Below are 20,501 nucleotides of genomic sequence, written 5' to 3' on the forward strand. Positions count from 1 at the left end.
AAATATCTTCAAACTATAAATATGTATCTTTGTTGGATAAGTGAACTTTTAGCTCATTACACTCATATATTTTATAGACTTGAACAGAAGTAATTCAGGGAAGACATTTTTAAGAAACCAAATATACAAAATATAGTTTTGAGTATATGACCTATGCTACGTAATAAAGATGTTCTTATTTAGAATGCTGAGAAATACAGCTTTTAAAGCAATACAAAATAGAAAGCAAGAATCCCCAGGTACAAATGATTGGTTAGATTTAGTTTCTAAAGTACAAAATATAGGCAACTCTTATTTATATATTTATTTATTTAGTATTTTTATTATTTTATATTTGAATAATATTACTTGAGTAACTTATATGAATTATGTGTCATTATAAGAGTTTGAGATAAATATGTGAATGTTTCATTTATATTAATATTTATTTTAAATGTTTTCTTTTTTTCAATTTTTTCATGTGTAAAAGTGTCTAACTATGTATTTATTGGTTATTGTTCTAATTATGTGTTTTTTATGTGTTAGTGGGTATTATCACAAGGAAAAAAGTAGAAGGAAAAAATAAGGAATAATTATTGGGGGAAATATTATGTCTTTAAAGAAACTGTCCATTTGTAAAATGGGGTAAATCAAATAAGGCTATATATAGGCTAATATAATAATATAGTATAATAATATAGGCCAATTACTAAACTCAAAAAATAAAATTAAGTCTGCTTTTGTAATTATTTATTTTTAATTTTGTGATTTTAACTTCTTTTTTTTATGTTTTGTAATGTTCTAATAATCATAAACATGTATTACAGCTGCCAAACAAATCCAGAGAAAAATGTATTCATAAATTCTTAAAACAATCTAATTCAATCTTGGGCACAAAACATTCAGCCAGTAAGAATAGAAAACCTGTTGGATATATATGCAAATATTATAAAGATGAAGATGTCATCAGTCATTGGGAGATTTTCAAAGTTTAATAAAATCTTGTAAAAAGGATGCAAAAAGTCGAAAAATTCCCCCTATCAAAAAGAAATGTTATCTTATTTTAAACTATTCATCCATATTAGGTAGTAAAGACATTGTAAAATAGTCCATGTGACTTTTGTCACAATGCTGGCTCAGTATTGGTCACATGCATGCATCGTGTGCTCACGTGAATAGGTCAGAGACTGACATGGAAGATAAGAAATTGTTGAAAAAAGTCGTCTTTTTTGCGCACAAAAAGTATTCTCGTCGTTTCATAACATTAAAGTTAAACAACTGTAGTCACATGGACAAATTTACCGATGTCTTTACTACCTTTCTGGGCCTTGAAAGTGGTAATAACGTTGCAGTCTATGGGAGGTCAGACACAGCTCTCGGATTTCATCAAAAATATTCCGAAGATGAACAGGTCGTACTGGGTTGGAACGACATGGGTGAGTTAATGGCATAATTTTCATTTTTGGGTGAACTAACCCTTTAATGTATGTGCTTTATTCAAATCATGATCAATTGCTTACACTAAAAAATGCTGGGTTGTCAAATATGGACAAACCCAAACCGTTGGGTTTCAAATTTTATAAAAAAAAAAAGTAAACCAACGGTTGGGTTTGTCCATATTTCACCCATATATTTTTATCATATAACGGAAAGCACTTATAGTCATAAATCATAGTTTTATATTTAACTGGTCTGTACAGTAGTTTGGTTAAAGTTATGAATTTAGATGTTAGACCGAGTTTCAAAATGAATTGTTCACTCATCGTGTAACTTCAGAACCCAGCGATGGCATCAAACACCGTAGTAGGTAAGCCTACTCTGATTTATGATAGCCTACCATATTCATATTCAATGGTATTTAAATGGTTAATTTGTCAATTGAATCTAAATGGGATTATATCACATCCAATTTACAGACGATACACACAGTGCATTTAGATCGATTTACACTGGTAAACGCGCACACACATACATGCGCGCGCTCTCTCTTCACCCCCCCCCCCTCTCTCTCTCTCTCTCTCTCCCTCTCCCTTCGTTCTCCTTCTTCATCACTCTTGTTTTGCGCGTGTGTGATATGTGATGCGATATACGGGCTGCAATCATTCCAATGGCTCTTGTCGAGCATGGACGATGATTTTGTTTCGATTCTTCCATTCGCATTACGGGAATATCGCTCCAGCGTCGACGCAGTCCATGAGCACAAGGGGTTTTTGGCTTCCTTTGACTGCTGAAGGATATTTTCGCATGTCGAGAGACTGATGAGAACCTGAGAGCACGTTCAATGCCGTTGGAACATGTCATATGTTCCCTTTCAAGGTAAGATTTGTGCTGCATCCTCCGTGTTCCTCCCTCAGCATCCTCCTGCGCTAGAGGACCACTGGTGCTGATGCTGATGCTCTCAGTGCTGCAGGTGGAGGACTGCTGTCATTTTATCACTCCAAGTCAGGCAGCTTCTGTGTGCTCGTGAGGGTTAGAGACCCCTCTGCCCTTTACCACGTTTTACAATCTGTTTAAGCACCTGCAAACCATGCAGGGTCTCTATCCACACTGCATGGAAGCTCACTGGTTGTTAAAGGAATTATCTTGATTTGTGCATATGAATGAAATGGCTCAGATGCTCACTACGAGTATTGTACTGAAATATCCTTTCATTTGGATACTTTTTGTGTCCGTACTCTTGAGTTTTGTGAAGTAGCTGACTGGGATGTTATTGCATGCTTTGGGGGGAATGAGCTTATTGCCTTCCTTTTGCAACGGTGCATCTGTTATCCCCAATAGCAGGCGCATCAATACTTTAACAGTCACTTAATAGTTTTTAAATGGAGTATTGCTGTTATTGCACTTGAGTGCTGATCATTCATCCTTATTTTTTGTGCATGTAATATTAAGTCACTTCTGTGGCTTTGCATTTTGATCTCTTGTGAGTAGAAGTCAACTTCATCAGACTTATATTTTGATGTTTTGTCTTTTGCTGAATTCAAAATGATGTCAGTTCAGCTCTGTGTGCTGCTGGTTACGTTATTGCATAGCTTAATATTTGCGTGGACAGTGTAAATAGTTGCTTTGAACGCTTATACTGTATGATCATAAAAGGGAAAGATGACTAACTGGGTCGAGAAGTAAGTTGCCCAATGACTGACCTCTGTCGGTTCAAAGTCGAAGCGTGGAAACTGATTTTTGAGAATATAATGTGCCTGAGTTCCACCTAAGCTTTTTCCAATTTGTTTAGCAAAGAGGATTTTCGAATGGGAATTTTCTTCTAATGTTTGTTCCATTAGGGAGAATAATTGTTTTGGAGTTTTGAAACACTTTTAACAGTGAAAGTAGACTATGGTCAGTGTCTAAAAGAAATGCATCATAATAGTCTAACTGTCATAACAGCCTCATAATGTGAAAGTAATACTATAAAGCTAATTTTAAGACTTTTGCTGCCTGATATATTAATGGCTACAGAAATATGTCAGTGTGTCACATAATTTTCATGGGCGATTGACAATGATTGTTGTAAAGATCATCATTGGCTTTGTAAAAGAAACTATCAGTGAAGAAGGAAGACCAAACTAAAGGCCTGTTCACACACCAAGGACAATAACTATAATTAAAACGATAAAGGTATAGTTCTAAAATCGTTCTAAATATAAAAGAATAGCAAAGTCCACACCACGATTTTCTTCTAGCTGATGAATGATAAAAACATTGACAGCCAATCAGCATCCATCCTGCTTTAAAGAGCTTGAGCATTTAAAGTGACAGACAACAAAACTGTATAGAATAAAAAGAACTATATTATGCACTGGTGTCGACGCTAATAGAGTTATTGTTATCTTTATAGTTATCGTTCTTGGTTTGAATGGGCCTTAAAGGATTAGTTCACTTTTAAAGTGAAAATTCTGTCATCATATACTCACCCTTAAGTTGTTTCAAACCTGTATGAATTTCTTTCCTCTGCTGAACACAAAGGAAGATATTTAGAAGAATGTCAGTATAAGTAACCAGACAGTTTTTGGTTCCCATTGACTTCCATAGTAGGAAAAATATATACTATGGAAGTCAATGGGAACCAAAAACTGTCTGGTACTGACATTCTTCTAAATATCTTCCTTTGTGTTCAGCAGAGGAAAGAAATTCATACAGGTTTGAAACAACTTAAGGGTGAGTATATGATGACAGAATTTTCATTTTAAAAGTGAACTAATCCTTTAAAGGGATAGTTCACCCAAAAATTAAAATTCAGTCATTTCTTACTCATCCTCATGTCATTCCAAACCCATAAGAGGGACAGAAATCTCAGATTTCATCAAAAAGATCTTCATTTGTGCAAAATTGGAATATCGCATAAAACATTTGCGAATAAAGCACCATTTTCATCCAGTGAGTCAAAGAGATCAAAATTGTCTTTTCCTGATAAACTGCCGCTAAATATCACTAAGAAGAATGGAAGTTGATGCAGAAGGAGAAGCCACTGTTTTGTATGTAATATATTACTCATCCGAGTGCGCAGACGAAACGCAATAAACACGGTCACGTTATCGTGCTTTCTGAGGTGGATACCTGCTGTTTGGGAACGCAGTCGTGTAAGACAGTTCTGGGAGGTTATTATTCCGAACCACTTTGCTCAGGCATTTCAGAATTACCAAATCAGCATTTCAGACGCTGTGCAAGAGATCGGTCTGCTGGTTGGTCTAGTTATGCCGTCCCATCGCAAAGTCACGTGTCTTTTTTGATGTGTTTCCATCGTTTATGCGCATGTTTTCTTATCGGATAAAAAAATTATCCGACTCAGATGAGCGCAATTTTTATGCACATTTTTAGAATTTATTTGCAACTGGCATTTCCATCCAGCACATTTTTATGCAATATCCCAAACTGTGCATAAATGGTCATGGTCGCAGAATAACACCACATTCTGTGAATAACATATATAACATATATATATTCATGAATAACAAGAAAAACATAATTCAACAATATCAATATCTATACATAATTATTTTTTATTTTTTTTTACAAATATGCAATCTACTCCACTCTACTGCAACGCTGTTATTCTGTAGATTTAAATTTTGCATTCTTGTAATCCAGTTAAAAGGTCACACTGTGGCGTATCAATCTTCTATTAAACGTCTTCACGTGATACGAATTCGCAGGTTAGAGTTCATCAAACTTGAACTTTGGAACGCAGAGAAATGCGAAACTTATTTGCTTGAGCTTGTGCTTCCCGTCACTCAAATATTGAAATATATATTGATATATATTGCCTTAAAATTCTGGCGAGGGAGTTCACCAGGGTTTGGAAGAGAGCTTCTGACTCACTTTAACATCAGCAGTGCAGAAAAAACATCACTGTACTCCGGGGTTTTAATATTCACACCAGGACCAAAGATGTTCCCTTATTATAAAGTCAGCCTTATAGTAATTCAATTATCCTCAAATGTTTAGCCTACAGCTTGACTTAACAGGCTTCTGTAGAAAAGATGGTCTCCCCATTTTGATTGGTTTTAACTATTAATGTTGCCAGAAGGTCATTTAGGGCCAGAAAACCTAAAGACTGATTCAGTCCGAAGTCAGAATAAGGTGTTCTTAACAGATATTACACCCATCAGTCATTTTAAATAGTATAACTTTTAATAAGGATCTATAAACGTACATTACCGTTCAAACGTTTTGGGGTGAGTACGTTTTATAGTTTTCTTTCTTTTTTAAAGACAGTAAGATTTTTTTAATTCATCAAGGATGCATTAAATTGATTAGTAGAGACAATTATGCTACAAAAGATTTCTATTTTCAAATAAACTGTTTTCAACACTGATAATAATAAAAAGATGTTTCCTGAGCAGCAAATCAGCATTTTAGAATAATTTCTGAAGGATCATGTGATATTGAACACTGCAGTAATGATGCTGAAAATTCCGCTTTGCATCACAGAAATAAATTACATTTTAAAATAAATGTAGCCATTTTTAATTTTATCCACCCCAAACTTTTGAACGGTATATCCATATAAACTGCAGCTCCAGTTTGTGATAAATTCATATTTTAAGCTGTAAGCAGAACATGCTAATTAGTGAGGTTTTTTTTTGCTTAGACAAGCATAATTTTTATTGTAGCTCATATTCAAGGGATTTGAAGAAACCTCTAACCTTATTAAACTTTAGTGTGAGTTTGTCCTGAGTATTTCATGAGATTGTTGAGAAGAGGTGTGCTATTAGTTTTGTGAAGCTCCATCACTGACATACTTTTCACTCATAGACCATATCTACAGTAGGACTAAATATCATAGAGCAATTTTTTGAAACTGTACAGTATGCCAAGCTACAAACTAGTTTAAAGTTTAGACAACACACTGATTTAAATAAAGTAGTTAGCTACTCTACATGTTGTTAAGAACGATTAAAGCTATTTAAGGGAAAAATGCCTTTATAAATTCAAAAGAGTTAGATGATACTGTTTAATTCAGGAATTAGCGCATTTTATCGGGCACAAAAACATCTGCACTAGAAAATTAGGTTGACCCCTTCTTAATTTTACAATGTACACTCTTAAAAATAAAGTTTCCAAATGGGGGTTTTAAGAACATTTGAATATTCTAAAGAACCCTTTTCCACTACAAAATCAAAAAACAAAAAAACTTTTATGCAATGGAAATGTTCTATGGATGTTAAAGGTTCCTAAGGGAACCATAGAAGCAAAGAAATAACCTTTATTTTTAAGAGTGTAACTGCTAAAATTAGAATTCATGCTCAACATTTATATAACTGAGACGAACACACTGCAGTGACAAACACTATAATTTAATTAAATATTTCACTTCAAAAGAGAAGATGCAGGAGTTTTGATCAGTGAATCATTTATTTAGGTGAACCTTCTGAAACAAACACATTCACTAAAATGTATCAGATTTGTTTATGCTGCATATAACAGAATTGTGGAAAAGCTTGTTTGACTATCATGAAAACAGATAAGCTGCTCTCTTAAAAAATAAAGGTTATAAAAAGGATGTCTTTGTAGAATTTATATTTCTTTATGTGAAGAACATTTTAATAATCTAAAGAACCATTTGCACAATGGAACAGTTCCACTCTCTTAAAAATAAGGGGTATTTTTTGGCATCATCAGAGAATATAGTTCCCAGTATTTATACGGTTAAAATATGTCTGTGTCTCATGTGACTTTGTTTTTTGTACACTCTGTGACTATACAAATCACAACATGTAAATAGGAAAATGTTTGCGTTATTTTGTCACTTATTTGGTTTAGCATGCTAGCTGCAACCATTTACATCCAGTCTTTGTGCTAAGCTAGGCTAGCGGTGGGTGCGTCAAACAGACTTATAGCGCGCACGGAGATGAAAAAGGTATGTATGGACTTATCTAACTCTGGGGGATAAGGTGAATAGGCTAAAGTCCCAAAAAGTCGGAGTGTTCCTTTAACATTCTCGGAACCTTCATTTTCATTGCACAAAAGGTTCTATCACACAATGGTTGAAATAATGAGGGAAACAAGGATCTAAATGCAGCATTTTTTAGTTTATTTAACAAAATAACTCAACAAGAACTGACAATGAACAGAAGGAAACACAGAGCCCAATCAACTAAATGAACATCAGGTGCAAATGATAATCAAACAATGTGTAACCTAGGAGACTAACTAGAAGTGGGGAAAAGCGACAAAGGAAACAGAAAACAGTGCAAAAACACAACTCATTGTAAAACTCAAACACATAAAACTGGACATAACCCTGACAGGTTCTTATTAATAATGGAAAATGTTCTTTACACTAAAAACTGTACACTGAAAGTTTGTTTGGGGAACTAAAAATGGTTCCGTTCCTCTATTGCAGGGATAGGCAACTCCGGTCCTGAAGGGCCACTGTCCTGCAGAGTTTAGCTCCAACCCTAATTAAACACACCTGAACAAGGTAATCAATGTTGTCAGGATTACTAGATACAGGCAGGTGAGTTGTTATCAGGGCTGAAGCTAAACTCTGCAGGACAGTGGCCCTCAAGAACCGGAGTTGCCTATCCCTGCTCTATTGCATCACTGCAAAACCCCCTTTTGGAACCTTTATTTTTAGTTTAACGTTTCTTCATGGAATCGTCAATGCCAATAAAGAGCCTTTATTTTATGGTGTCACACTACTGAAAATTGTACATTGTTAGTACGGTACTTGCATCACTACTTTTATAGTTCTTCACACTGTTCTTTACATAATGTAGGCCTGCTATATGACTAACACCTTGAACTTTTTTCCATTAACTAGCCTGCAAGGGATTTGATCTTTTCCTTTGTGTCAAATTACATGCTGATGTAGCAGCTTATGATATAATTGCGTAGAAATTAATATGAAACCTACACAGTGGCACCTCACACTGAGGAGCTATTTCGTGCCACGTGAAGACAGTGGATGCGAGTCCATCCATTAGTTCTCACTCGAGACGGCCATCAGTGAGTGAGAGTTATATTTAAAGCTCTTACACTGAGAGCATCGGCCAGCTGACACTGTTAAACTACAGCTGTGCCTCAGCAACTTTTTGTGAATCTTTTGGGGAAGAAGAACGGATCATCCGCTCTCAATTCTCCAGATACAAAATATGACAAACAGATTTTTTTGCATTTCACTATTAACTGTAGCTTTCCTGACCAAAGTTTTAGACTCTCTTTTTCGGATGTGTTCTCTTGCTTTCTGATATAGTGAAAGGCCTGAACATAGACCATGCAAGTATGTGAATGCAAATGCTACTAGCTATGCTAATGTACTGTAAATAACTGCAAACAAAAGCTCATGCATCATTTGTTTGCAGATGCCACTTGGTGAATACATAATGCAATGACATTTAGATATTATTGTGTGGCTTAGGTGTCCAAAACCATTTGTTTTTTCAAATGATTCAAAGCAGCGGATACTGTGTAAATCATTCAGTTTTTGCAGTCTTAGCTCCAGTGATGGAGTATTAGCACACAGAGACAGATGACAGATGCAGTAGGTAGGTGGAGTGTGGCAGACTGCCTGTTTTAGGACTTCACGGCTCACGCTCTCGCTTACTGATGCAGTGATAAAGAATGAAGTTTACTGTAATTGACTGTAATCAACTCTACACATACACACACAGCCAGGGCAATATAGAGCCAGTGGACCCCGCCACAGAAGCCCACCATACTGGCATTTCATTACAGCACGTTTATGAGACTGGTTATGACTGGTTATGAAACTGTTTAATGTGAGTGTGCATTCCTTCATTATATAGTATGTTTGTATGCATGCTATGATGCTGTTTGCAGTGTTTTGAATATGTAAAACAGCACATTTATAGTTAGGACCTCCTTCATAAAATATAAATATGTATATTTTAAGACCTGATTATACTGTGTATGATTTTTTTTTTTTATATATATATAAAGACAACATATTTAAATATTAAATCAATGGCATTAGTTACTAAAGCCAAAAGTTATTATTATTAAAGTATTAATAAATATTTATTATAAAATAAGTATGCATATTTGTTTAATTTACACTATTAAAACTATGGCTCATGATATAATGGTGAAATAATATTAAATAATTGCAATTTATGTTGCAATTTTACTAAAGGCAAAGGAAATTATTACAGTAAGAAATTATTATATCCTGATGAGAACATTTTTCATGTACATTTAAAGCTGCAGTCCGGCACTTTTTTGTGTTTAAAAATATCAAAAAAGACATTTTTGAAAAAAAACTTAACCAGCCAGTGTTCAAAACGATCTGCTTGCCTTACCTCGATTCAAAACGGTAAGCTTGTAATAATGATTTTAATTCCAGTGGTACTGGTGGATTTCCGCGGGAATTTCAAGCATGTCTTTGCGTCATTACGTCACTTCTGTACACATAGAGAATGAGTCCCGGCTAGTCGGCTATATAGCGTGTGTGGATGATGGTGGAGATTTAGCTTAGCACTTGGTATGGCGGATCCCGAAAGTTTAAAGCGACAATCACCAGGGACAACTGGAGAGTCACCAGTTGTAAAACCCAAAAGACTTCGGACTTCAGAGTGGCTACAGAAAAAAAGAGACTGCAGCCGAGCCCATGCTAAAACAAGGATAAACATCAGCAGGGCTTTTGAAAGGTGGCGTGAACTCCGTGTTTTGAAGGGGTTCGAAATGTATGTGAATAAAATTTGATTATATTACAGTTTTAAATAAGCATTTGATTACACATACGTGTGTGTTTTAAAAGAGAAACAGTTATAAGGAACATTAATTTGTTGGTATGACAATTAGAATTTATACTGCACAGAAATGAAAACTGAACTACAGGTAGCCCTAATACACATTAAATGTAGTCACGCAATAATGATGTAGAATAATTAATAATTTGAGAACAAAATATATTTTTCACGTTTTGACGTGATATGCAATCGTTAGATTTAATCAGCATGATATAGCCTACTGCAATGCTTCCCCCCACCCCCCGAATTTGGTCAGAACAAAAGTGAATGTTACTTACTTGTTCAGATGACATGTACCGATGAAAATTCTAATGTTGGTTAACGTTATACACATTCAAAAAGTATACTCTGAGATTGCTGATGACAGTAGTACAGTATCCACAGCGACGCGGCAGCGACAGGTTCTCCTCAATACATTGTGTTCATCCGCGCTGTTTCATGCCGATTTACTACCCACGCACAGTTAATCATTCCGCGAATAACTGCAATTGCAGATTTCGAACAGAGATGGCGACAAAGAGGAAAAACGACGGACTGCAGCTTTAATTTAAATGTTCAGTGCTTAGAAATATAATGTATATGTTAATTTAAAATATTAAGACATATTTATTACACTATTTATTATAAAATATTTTTCACAAAACTGTATGCATATTTGTTTCATTTACTAAAAATATGGCATGCAACAGACTGTAAAAAGTTTTATGTAAATAACATTAATAATTAGCATTTATGTTGTTACTAAAGCCAAAAGAAATTAAGAAAATTTGTATTGTATTGTTTGATGTCCAAAAATTTTCATTTCCATTTATATTTGTACACCACTTAAAAGTAAATAAGACATTTTTATTAAGATTATTAAGAAATATATATATTTAAAATGTATTATAATTCATTGAAGTATCTTTCATGCCTGTAAACGAGTTACTAAAGTTTACTAAGGGTTTGTTCAAATCACTAACCCTAAATATAATCAATTATAATAGTGATGCTTTTAATCTTGAAGACTAAAATTGTGTGCTTTTAAAGGATCTGAATAAATAAAGCTTATGGGAATTACACATTAATATTGCAGGGATACATTAGTGCGGTGATCGAGCGCTTTATCCACAGAGGTGAATTTCTTTTATAGACTCGTATGGCTCTAATTCATGTCAAATTTCCATATTTTCATCAAAACACTCAGGTGCTTTGGGAGTGGAAAGATATTAGCAACATTCATTATCCTTTGAATATTATCTTAAGGAATTAATCAAATCTGTAGCCTTAAGGGTTTTTACAGACTCTGTTTGAAATGACAATTCAGTCAAACATGTTTTTTCAGCGCTGATAATATAAAGTGAATTATGTTCCTGTAATATTCAAATAATTTAGCATTGTTTATTTGCATTTCAACCACAATTTAGTAAGTTTGAGTTTGTTTCCATACAACTGCTCATTTAAATAACGCATACATTAGGTGCAGTTTAAAACGACTAATGTGATGCCTTTAAATGAGTTTAGGAAAGATAATAAGCATGTAAGATCCATCAGTAAAGCACCGGGGCTCTTTGCACGGACTGTTCTTTTGCACGTCTGCAGCACTGCATGTAAAAATGGTTTGATATTGAGGTTTCTCTCTTCACACTTTCATGTATGATTTTCATTCATGTTCTCAGCTTTCTGTTGTTTCTCCGATACACTAGTCTAGAACAACTCAGATCGGTGGCGGTTCACGTAGCACTTTGTTCTTTAGTTCCACCCCGCATGCTTTTCTCCAGATGTGACATTCTTGCTCATGGGGCGTGCAAAAATAGAGGATTTGATCATTTACATGGGTTCTGTATTGGCTAACATTTATTTAAAGCGTATAATTTCACATACTCTTTTCCATACAGTGACCGGTTTTAGAGACCTTAGCTGTCGAGCTTCAAAAAGGGCAAAAACCCATCAGAAAAGTTCCATAAAGTTGCCTGTATAGGTTATATTTCAAGTCTTCTGAAGCCAGGCAATATCAAGCCAGAATTCAAGCAATTATTCACTGTTTTGATGTTTTGACATCAAAGTTTGTTTGAGATAATGGCATGAAGTAACAACATCTGGCAGCAGTGCTTATGACTGTTTAGTGGCCTTCTCTCAAAAGCTCTGGGTTTGAGATTGAAGCGAGATACGGTGGAGGGCATGTGTCTATTCCAGTTACTGCTACTCAACATGGAAGTAACCCTTGAGGTTGTGCTTGTGTTGTTCTTGCTTATCATGAAACACGATGACATCCCTCCCTCGAGTGGAAGCTACACTGTGTGTGAAGCTGCATTCACAAGCTAGCTGAGTAGCCCAGGGATTTTCAGACTGTTTGGATTTCAAGGACCACCTAATACAATTATTGTTTTTTAAAGGACTGCCTTCATAAAATATAAAAGTAGCTATATATTTATATTTAAACCATTAAACCATATTTATATTTAAACCAAGAGCCATTTATACTGTGTGAGAAAAATAATAAGTTTCATATTATAAAGATCTTGTTTACATTAAAGTTTTGTCATAAAAGCTAAAATTATTTACATTTTATTATTTAATTGTAATTTTTTACTTGTTAGATGTAAACCATAGGACATGACTACATAGTACATACAGTTAGACGACAAATACAGAGGTCCAGAAGTCCATCTAATGCTGTTTGGTAAAAAATGCAGCCTTCGTTTTTCGTGAAATTAAGGATACAACAGATGGATCCTGCGGGGCCTTGCCTACCCCAGAATAGAATTGTGTACCAGTGACGACAGTATTTTTTGAGAGAAATTGGCGAATTACACTTTTAACCTAAGTATTGGGTTTCAGCTTATGATACAAATGTAAAAATAAAAAAAATCTTTAAAGCAGTGCTTCTTCAGTCACAGGTGAAGTAGGCTCTTTTTCTACTTCTCGCTTATCTCTCTGTGATTTCTTGAAAAAGCGTAATATTGAACTTTGTGCATCCGCCATTGTCTCCACATGTTAATAAACTCAAACGGTCAAAGGCAATGACAGCGCAGGTTACACACAACATGTTAATTAAACCAATAAGTAGAGTAATGTTAGAGTAACAAATTAATAATTCCTTATAGGGCTGCACAATTAATCGCAATAAATCCGAAATTGCGCTCAAACCGATTTGGCTTACTGCAATTATGAGATTGCAAAGGCTGCGATTATTTTATGCGCAGCTTGTCAGTGAAGCACGGCTCTGTGATCAGTAGTAAATGCTGCTCCATCTGCATCCATCAAGCACTGTGAGTTTGAGTTGCTTATAACGTGCGTTTGAAAAACCAACATGCGTCAAACATCTTTCCAAACATAAGCATTTATGAACCTCTTGTCCAACAAAAGGCAAGATTTAATAACATATTTTTACTCCAAACTCACTTCATAACGTCAGTTGAGTGTTTGACTCAACTGACGTGAGATGATTATGGTGTGTGCACACCAAAAGCGAATGTAATTATTTGTGCGAGCGGAGAGCTTATTGACACGTCCGGTTTGACATGTCCGGTTGTATCAGAAAATGGAGGAGAGCATTATTGTAGCCGTCTGCGGGCACCCTGAAATCTATGACAACTACTTATTCATACAGAGTCTGGACAAAAAAGGAGATAGTTTGGAGAAAAGTAAGCGAGGAAGTTGGACTACCTGGTAAGTGATGAAAATATGCTGTATTGCTGTTGTTTATGTGCGTGAAGACACTCCTCATCGCGGGATGTTATTTGCGTGAGTGACCCGAAAAACAAGTAATCCCGTAATTAATCTAGAGCGAGTTACGCAATGTGAATATTCGCTTCGCTTTTGGTGTGCACACACCATTACACAGAATAAGGCACACAACATATTATTTCATAGTATTCTATAGGCGGATCTTTTGTGACGTCATTGTTTATGTTTGTCACGTTGCATCATGGGAATCGTGTGGCAAGAAACACCGCTAGATACCTGTAATTTGATTGTTTTGCACGTTTGGAGGAGGATTTAGAGAAGAGGATGGTTCACTCTTGCTGTGTGATCGATTGTACGGCTCGTTGGGGGCCTGATAAAAAGTTTTTTCGAATTCCCTCCGAAAAGGATTGCGAAAAACGAAAGAAATGAAATGGTTGCGTGCAATTAGGCGATTGAACCTGAACGCTCCGAAGAAAGCCTGGATTCCTGCAGCTTCTGATCGAGTTTGTGAGGCTCATTTTGTTCATGGTTAATCTTAGTAACTATGTATTTATAGAAGATTGAATAAAAAAATGAAATAAAACTGAGTCAAATCAACCGAGTCATATGTTTTCGCGTTCTGATTCAGGTGTCTTTTAGCACGATCACTGCTTTCTGTTTGGCAGAAAAGATCGGCCCAACTTTTCGAGAAACAAAATAATCATAGGCCTCCAGACTTTTGAAAGCCTTTAATCTTTCATGAGTGAAGGGTCCGGGGGTTTCTATTAAATAAGAATAAATGTCTCCCCAGCAGATTGGTGGCCAAGACACGGGCGAGTCGGACCAACGTTTTTTGTCATCCCAGATCTCATATGGGCTTTGAATAACTTTGATTTTGTCACCAATACAAATTTTGAGCTTCTCTCCAAACCTCCTCCGGTCTTAAGATGTTAAAGTGCTTATATATTGTGGATTTCACCCGCTAACTCTCTTGAAAGTGCTTGTCGCATCTTTACAGCCCGCCATACCGTTTGTTTTGTTGCCACACAACCACTCGCGCATGCGTACAAAGATGTCAACAAAGATCCTTCTATACAGTGATAAACGATTTGTCGATTAGCATTGAAGTATAAATATATACTTTATTATCTTGAAAATACCTGAGAAAGCTTGAAGAACTCAGACTTGTCGTAGTCGTGTGTTTATTAGTCATGTTTAATCAATCAAAGCGTTTCAATCTTCTGTTTATTCAGCTATAGCTAGAGTATGATGCCCATTGGGGGATTTCCTGGAATGACGTGGGTTTTCTATTTCATATTAGTTTCTGAGCGAGAGCGCCCTCTGGCTTTCAGATGGTGCAGCATTTACTACTGATCACAGAGCCGTGCTTCACTGACAATCTGCGCATAAAAAAATAGCATCCTTTGCCAAATCGCGTGCGGTTTAATCACGATTAATCGTGTAGCCCTAGTCAGGAATCTCTGGGGTAAATGTACCATGTAAACTTGTGTCAGACCATAACACCAAAACCGAGGTACGTACCGAACCGTTACTGTTACACCCATATATATATATATATACAGCAAGCTCTGTATAATTAGACTGGTTTCTGGCTTAATCAGATACCTTTCGGTCAAGTGTTCTTGTGTTCAAAAACAGCAGGACAGGCTTCAGAATCCAGGATTTCCTTACTAATTTAGAAAATGTAACTATTTTTAGCTTGCCATGGTGACTTAAAAACAAAATTAAAGTTAAGTTGTAAACAGTTAAGGAACAAAATCTAAAACGTGAGGATTCACTGAAAATTTCTAATGCAAAAAATGTAAATAAAAAATGTCCCAATCATATTTCGTAAATCATGAGATTGTGTAAATTATTTTTTTCTATAGACAGCATAGTTTTAACCATACAAATAAAAACAAACCTGCTTAAAGTTTTATTTAAAAAATTATTAATTATATATGTTATATACACATATATAATTATTTTTTTAATAAAACGTTAAGCAGATTTGTTTTTATTTAAAAACAAATCTGCTTAAAGTTTTATAAAAAAAATAATGAAAATATAGTTTTGCACATCCAATACACAGTGCAGTTAGCATAAGGTTATGAGTTCAAAACAGCTGTTACTTATTTGCCCTTTCATAAGTAGGCCTACCTGCAAATCCATGAAAAATTATGAGAAAAGCGTTTTTTTTTAAAATGTCTTTAAACGGTTCCCACGTGGTGCTGCTGTGAAGTCTTTGTGGGATAAAGCTGGAAAGCAGCTCTTGAAGGTGAGCTTTAGAAATGAGTTTGATGAAGGAGTCTGTTGTGTGAATTTTAATATCAGCCTGTGTTCGCTCCCCACTGACAGCGCATTAGAGTCGTGTAGCTGTAAGCTGTCTTCTGCAGCCCTCTTGCAGGATGACCTAGGTTTAGTTGGAGAGGATATCTGCATTACGTTACTTATATGCAATAACATGCTCCACACACGCGTGCTGTCCCTATTAAACCCTCTTTTTCCCCCTTCTCTACCCCTCACACTCGGTTTAACTGCGTTTCATGCTCTCGGACCACATTTTATGCTCATAATCTTCTGCACTCAATGTCCTCGGCCTGTAGATCAGTGAGCATCCAGGCTTCTGCTGTATAGGCCACCTGCTCATCACTGTCTGGGACCGAAGGTGTGACGGGGATGGGCTGGCACACACTGACACACACAGTTCACGCAGGTAAACACACGCTGTGTTGCATGAAAAGTGGGCCAGCATGTGCCTGTGTCTCTGCTGTATAGTGTCCTCACTGGAGCTTCACTGGTCTCTTCAGTACGCTGAAAAAAATGGGAGCAGAAGTTACTTTGAAACAATTTGCAATTTACACTCAGAAATTCACAAATAATTACAAAGAAATTGCAAGTAACTATAGGAACTTTTTTTTTTTTTCAAAAGGTAATTGCAAGTGTTTAGAATTTAATTATCCATTTTCTTCCTCAGAATTGCGAGATATAAAATCGCAAGTGCGAGAAAATAAAAAAATCTGAATCGCGAGATATAAACGCAATTCTGAAAAATACCGGTAGTCAAAATTGCGAGATATTAACTCACAATTCTGAGAAACAAAATCAAAATTGTGAGAAAAAGTCACAATGAGAGACTGAGACTCACAATGTGAGAAAAGAACAGCTCACAATTGCAGGTTTATATCTCGCAATTCTGACTTTATAACTCGCAATTGTGAGCTGAAATAAAGTCAGAATTGCGAGATATAAACCTGCAATTGCAAGGGAAAAAGTCAGAATTGTGAGCTTTGTATATAAATTTGTTATTCAATGTCACAAACAAGCTTCCATAAGTAACACATTGGAAAGTAGAAAGACTAAAATAGTACTTTCTTGTTAAACATATTCCAATGATCTTTGTTTCATTTTCAACGATTGAGACTGAAGATTAATGTGACACCGTAAATTAAGGATGCTAAAAATCCACCTTTGCATCACAAGAATAAATTACTAAAATATTAGTAATATAATTAGTATTAAATATTGAATATATTTTACATTTTAAAATATATTCAAATAGACAACAGTTATTTTAAATAGCAATAATATTTTACAATACAACTATTGTTTTTACTGTATTCTGATCAAATAAATGCAGCCTTGAGCAGAAGAGACTATCTTAATCTTAACGACCCCAAACTTTTAAAGTGTACATATTAGAGTTGATTTCTCTTAAGACTTAAAGGGATACTCCACTTTTTTTGGAAATAGGCTGATTTTACAACTCCCCCAGAGTTAAACAGTTGAGTTTTACCGTTTTCGAATCCATTCAGCCGAACTCCGGGTCTGACGGTACCACTTTTAGCATAGCTTAGCATAGATAATTGATTCTGATGAGTCCAGTAGCATTAATTTTAAATTGACCAACGAGTTTCAATATTTTTCCTATTTAAAACTTGACTCTTCTGTAGTTAAACCGTGTACTAAGATCGACGGAAAATGAAAAGTTGCGATTTTCCAAGCCTATATGGCTAGTTAGGTTTCCAAATAAATACGGTTCGGGATCAGCACCACAGTAAATGTCATCTAAATCGTCTCTCACAAATGTCTCCATGCTACAAGGCACGCTCCCTGTGCAAGCAGGTTGTCACGTTGGTTTGTTGACGGCAAGTGCTTCGTCATATCATTACGCCTGCAGCCATGGTACGGCCGCACAGTTCCTTGATTCTTACGCCGGAATGAGAGTAGTTTCTAGCCATATAGGCTTGGAAAATCGCAACTTTTCATTTTCCGTCGATCTTAGTACACGGTTTAACTACAGAAGAGTCAAGTTTTAAATAGGAAAAATATTGAAACTCGTTGGTCATTTTGAAAGAAATGCTACTGGACTCATCAGAATCAATGATCTATGCTAAGCTATGCTAAAAGTGGTACCGTCAGACCCGGAGTTCGGCTGAATGGATTCGAAAGCGGTAAAACTCAACTGTTTAACTTTGGGGGAGTTGTAAAATCAGCCTATTTCCAAAAAAAGTGGAGTATCCCTTTAAGTTATTCCTTCTGTTGCTTCTCAAAAAAGTTCTGTCCATCTGCTATAGCACCATCGCGTGTGTCTGCTCTGTGATGTTAGCGGACTAGCACAGGTATGAATGTTAGCGACTGGCCTCAGGGTAATGATACAATGACACAGTTCTCAGTCTATCTCTGGATTGAGGACGGATCACTATAATTACACTTTATCTCTCAGGACCCAAATCACGACCCGTTTTCTCTCAGCGGAGCGACCCACACGCATAAAGACATATAAAGGAATACACTTAGGAGCAATGCAACAGAGCACACACACACACATACACACATCTCTGTGCTGAAGCAACGAATGATGGCTGTGTCATGTGTTTTTGGAGACACGGATGGGAAATATTGTAGCCCCAGACTGTCAGTGATTTATTCAGCATGTGGAATATTCCAGTGAACGGAAAATACGGTACAATGCAAATATGCAAACTTCATTGAGGCACTGCTGCACCTCGTACTTGTTTTGACAGTTTCTCCGGCGTTAAATGTAAAATAGATGCCGGAGGACAGGACGGCTGTGTTTCGAATGGAACATTAGCTTACTGAATACACAGTATAGTGCCAGATATATAAAACATAGTATGTGAAAATGCAACTATAAAATCTTTAGATGTTTATATGCTGCATTGTTGTCACATGACCTCATCTTTTTGCATATAGATCTTTAGAATGCTGTCTTTGAACTTCCCATCACTGTCCAAGAGTAATTAGCTGGTGAAGTGGATTTACATATTAACGAAAGTTATCATGAGCATTGTAATGTTTAAAGCGAATGTCATAACATCTATCAGTTAGATCGGGAAGATTTTAAAAACGAGCGGTTCATTCATAAATTTGTTAGATCTTTCCTTCATGCTGTGGAAATACAAACTGGAAGACAGAACACGAGAAGCATAGCACTAAAAATGGGTGGGGCTACAAAAGGTCTATAATTCAGTGAGTGGCATTCAGTTGTAATCTTGAAAGTAAATATGAGCATTTTCATCTAAATTTGTGTAAAAATATTTTCACTCTTGGCAGTCGAAGCAAATTATGAGTCCAGGAAGAGATCGGGTGCACTGCATTGTGGGATACCGTGCAAAGTGTAGTGTGCTCTGTTGTAGTGTGCAATCTTGATGCCTTCCCCCCCAACATTCACGTAAACACTATGCAACACAGACAACGACTATGGCGGAATCTGCTGTGCCTGCCACCTGAGGGTATGATGTTATCAATTAGTGAAAGCAATTTGTGTTGCTATGATAATTCAGGTCAAATGTCTAATTGTTATTTAGCTCCTTTACTTTGATGGTAAAGTCATCCATTCCTTCCCAACAACATGAACAGCTTCCTACAAAACACGATTGTCCAAGTAACTAATATATTACAAATGTGACAAGATTAAGGGGTTCTAGAGATCACTAAAAGGGGAACCAAAAGAAAAAACATATATAACCTTGTCCCCTGCGTCCGTTTTCCGGCCTTCCTGCTCCTTAAGGCCCTGATCACACCAGACGCGTTTTTTTGCAGTGAGAGGCGCCTTTTTAAAATTGTTTTCCTTTTTTTTTGTGAGCGTTCTGCGCGCTGTTTATGTGCCCCCAGGCACCTCACGTTTTACCGCCCGCTGCGCCTCGTGTTTTTGCAGTTGAAAAAAAAATCAACTCCGACCGGAAAAAGAGCCCGACGTCATCAAATTTTTTTCCACTGTCCAATCGAATGAATTCTGTTGTAGTGATGAAAGCTATAGTTGCTTTGAACGCCCGGAGAGTGCGATGATGGAGGATAAACTTGTGGTGCTCTCGCGGGTTACCAGGAGCTAACTTCTCACTAACCTTAACTACCACAATGTTAACAGAAAGTAAATAAAGTTAATAAAAAGCTGACTTGACATTTACTTGACTGACAGGACAGCTGTTTCGGTGGTTGCCTAGCAACATAAAAAACGCAGCGCACTGCTCGTTCTGTGTGATGGGCCAGTGCTGTGCGCCTCGCGTTTTCGAACCTGAAAAACGCATCTGGTGTGTGATCTAAGTCTCCAGCGCTGGAAAGCTTCTCCGATATTAATACGGGTTCTACTGTTCCTCTTGCCTGATCATAACCCTTCTTTGTAAAGGTATATTCCACTGACCT

At 36.3% G+C, this 20,501-nt stretch overlaps 1 protein-coding gene across 1 annotated transcript in view; it reads left to right on the forward strand.

Moving 5' to 3' along the window:
- Nucleotides 1–1,172: 1,172 nt before the first annotated feature.
- syngap1b (synaptic Ras GTPase activating protein 1b) overlaps nucleotides 1,173–20,501 on the forward strand; it is a 127,305-nt gene continuing 107,976 nt past the window's right edge. The window contains 1 exon segment of the mRNA XM_079625633.1: nucleotides 1,173–1,415. Within this exon segment, the coding sequence (XP_079481759.1) occupies nucleotides 1,268–1,415 (148 nt within the window). The 5' untranslated portion in view covers nucleotides 1,173–1,267.

The sequence above is a fragment of the Phoxinus phoxinus genome (assembly GCF_949152265.1).
Source record: "Phoxinus phoxinus genome assembly, chromosome: 10".
NCBI classification, from domain to species: Eukaryota; Metazoa; Chordata; class Actinopteri; order Cypriniformes; family Leuciscidae; genus Phoxinus; species Phoxinus phoxinus.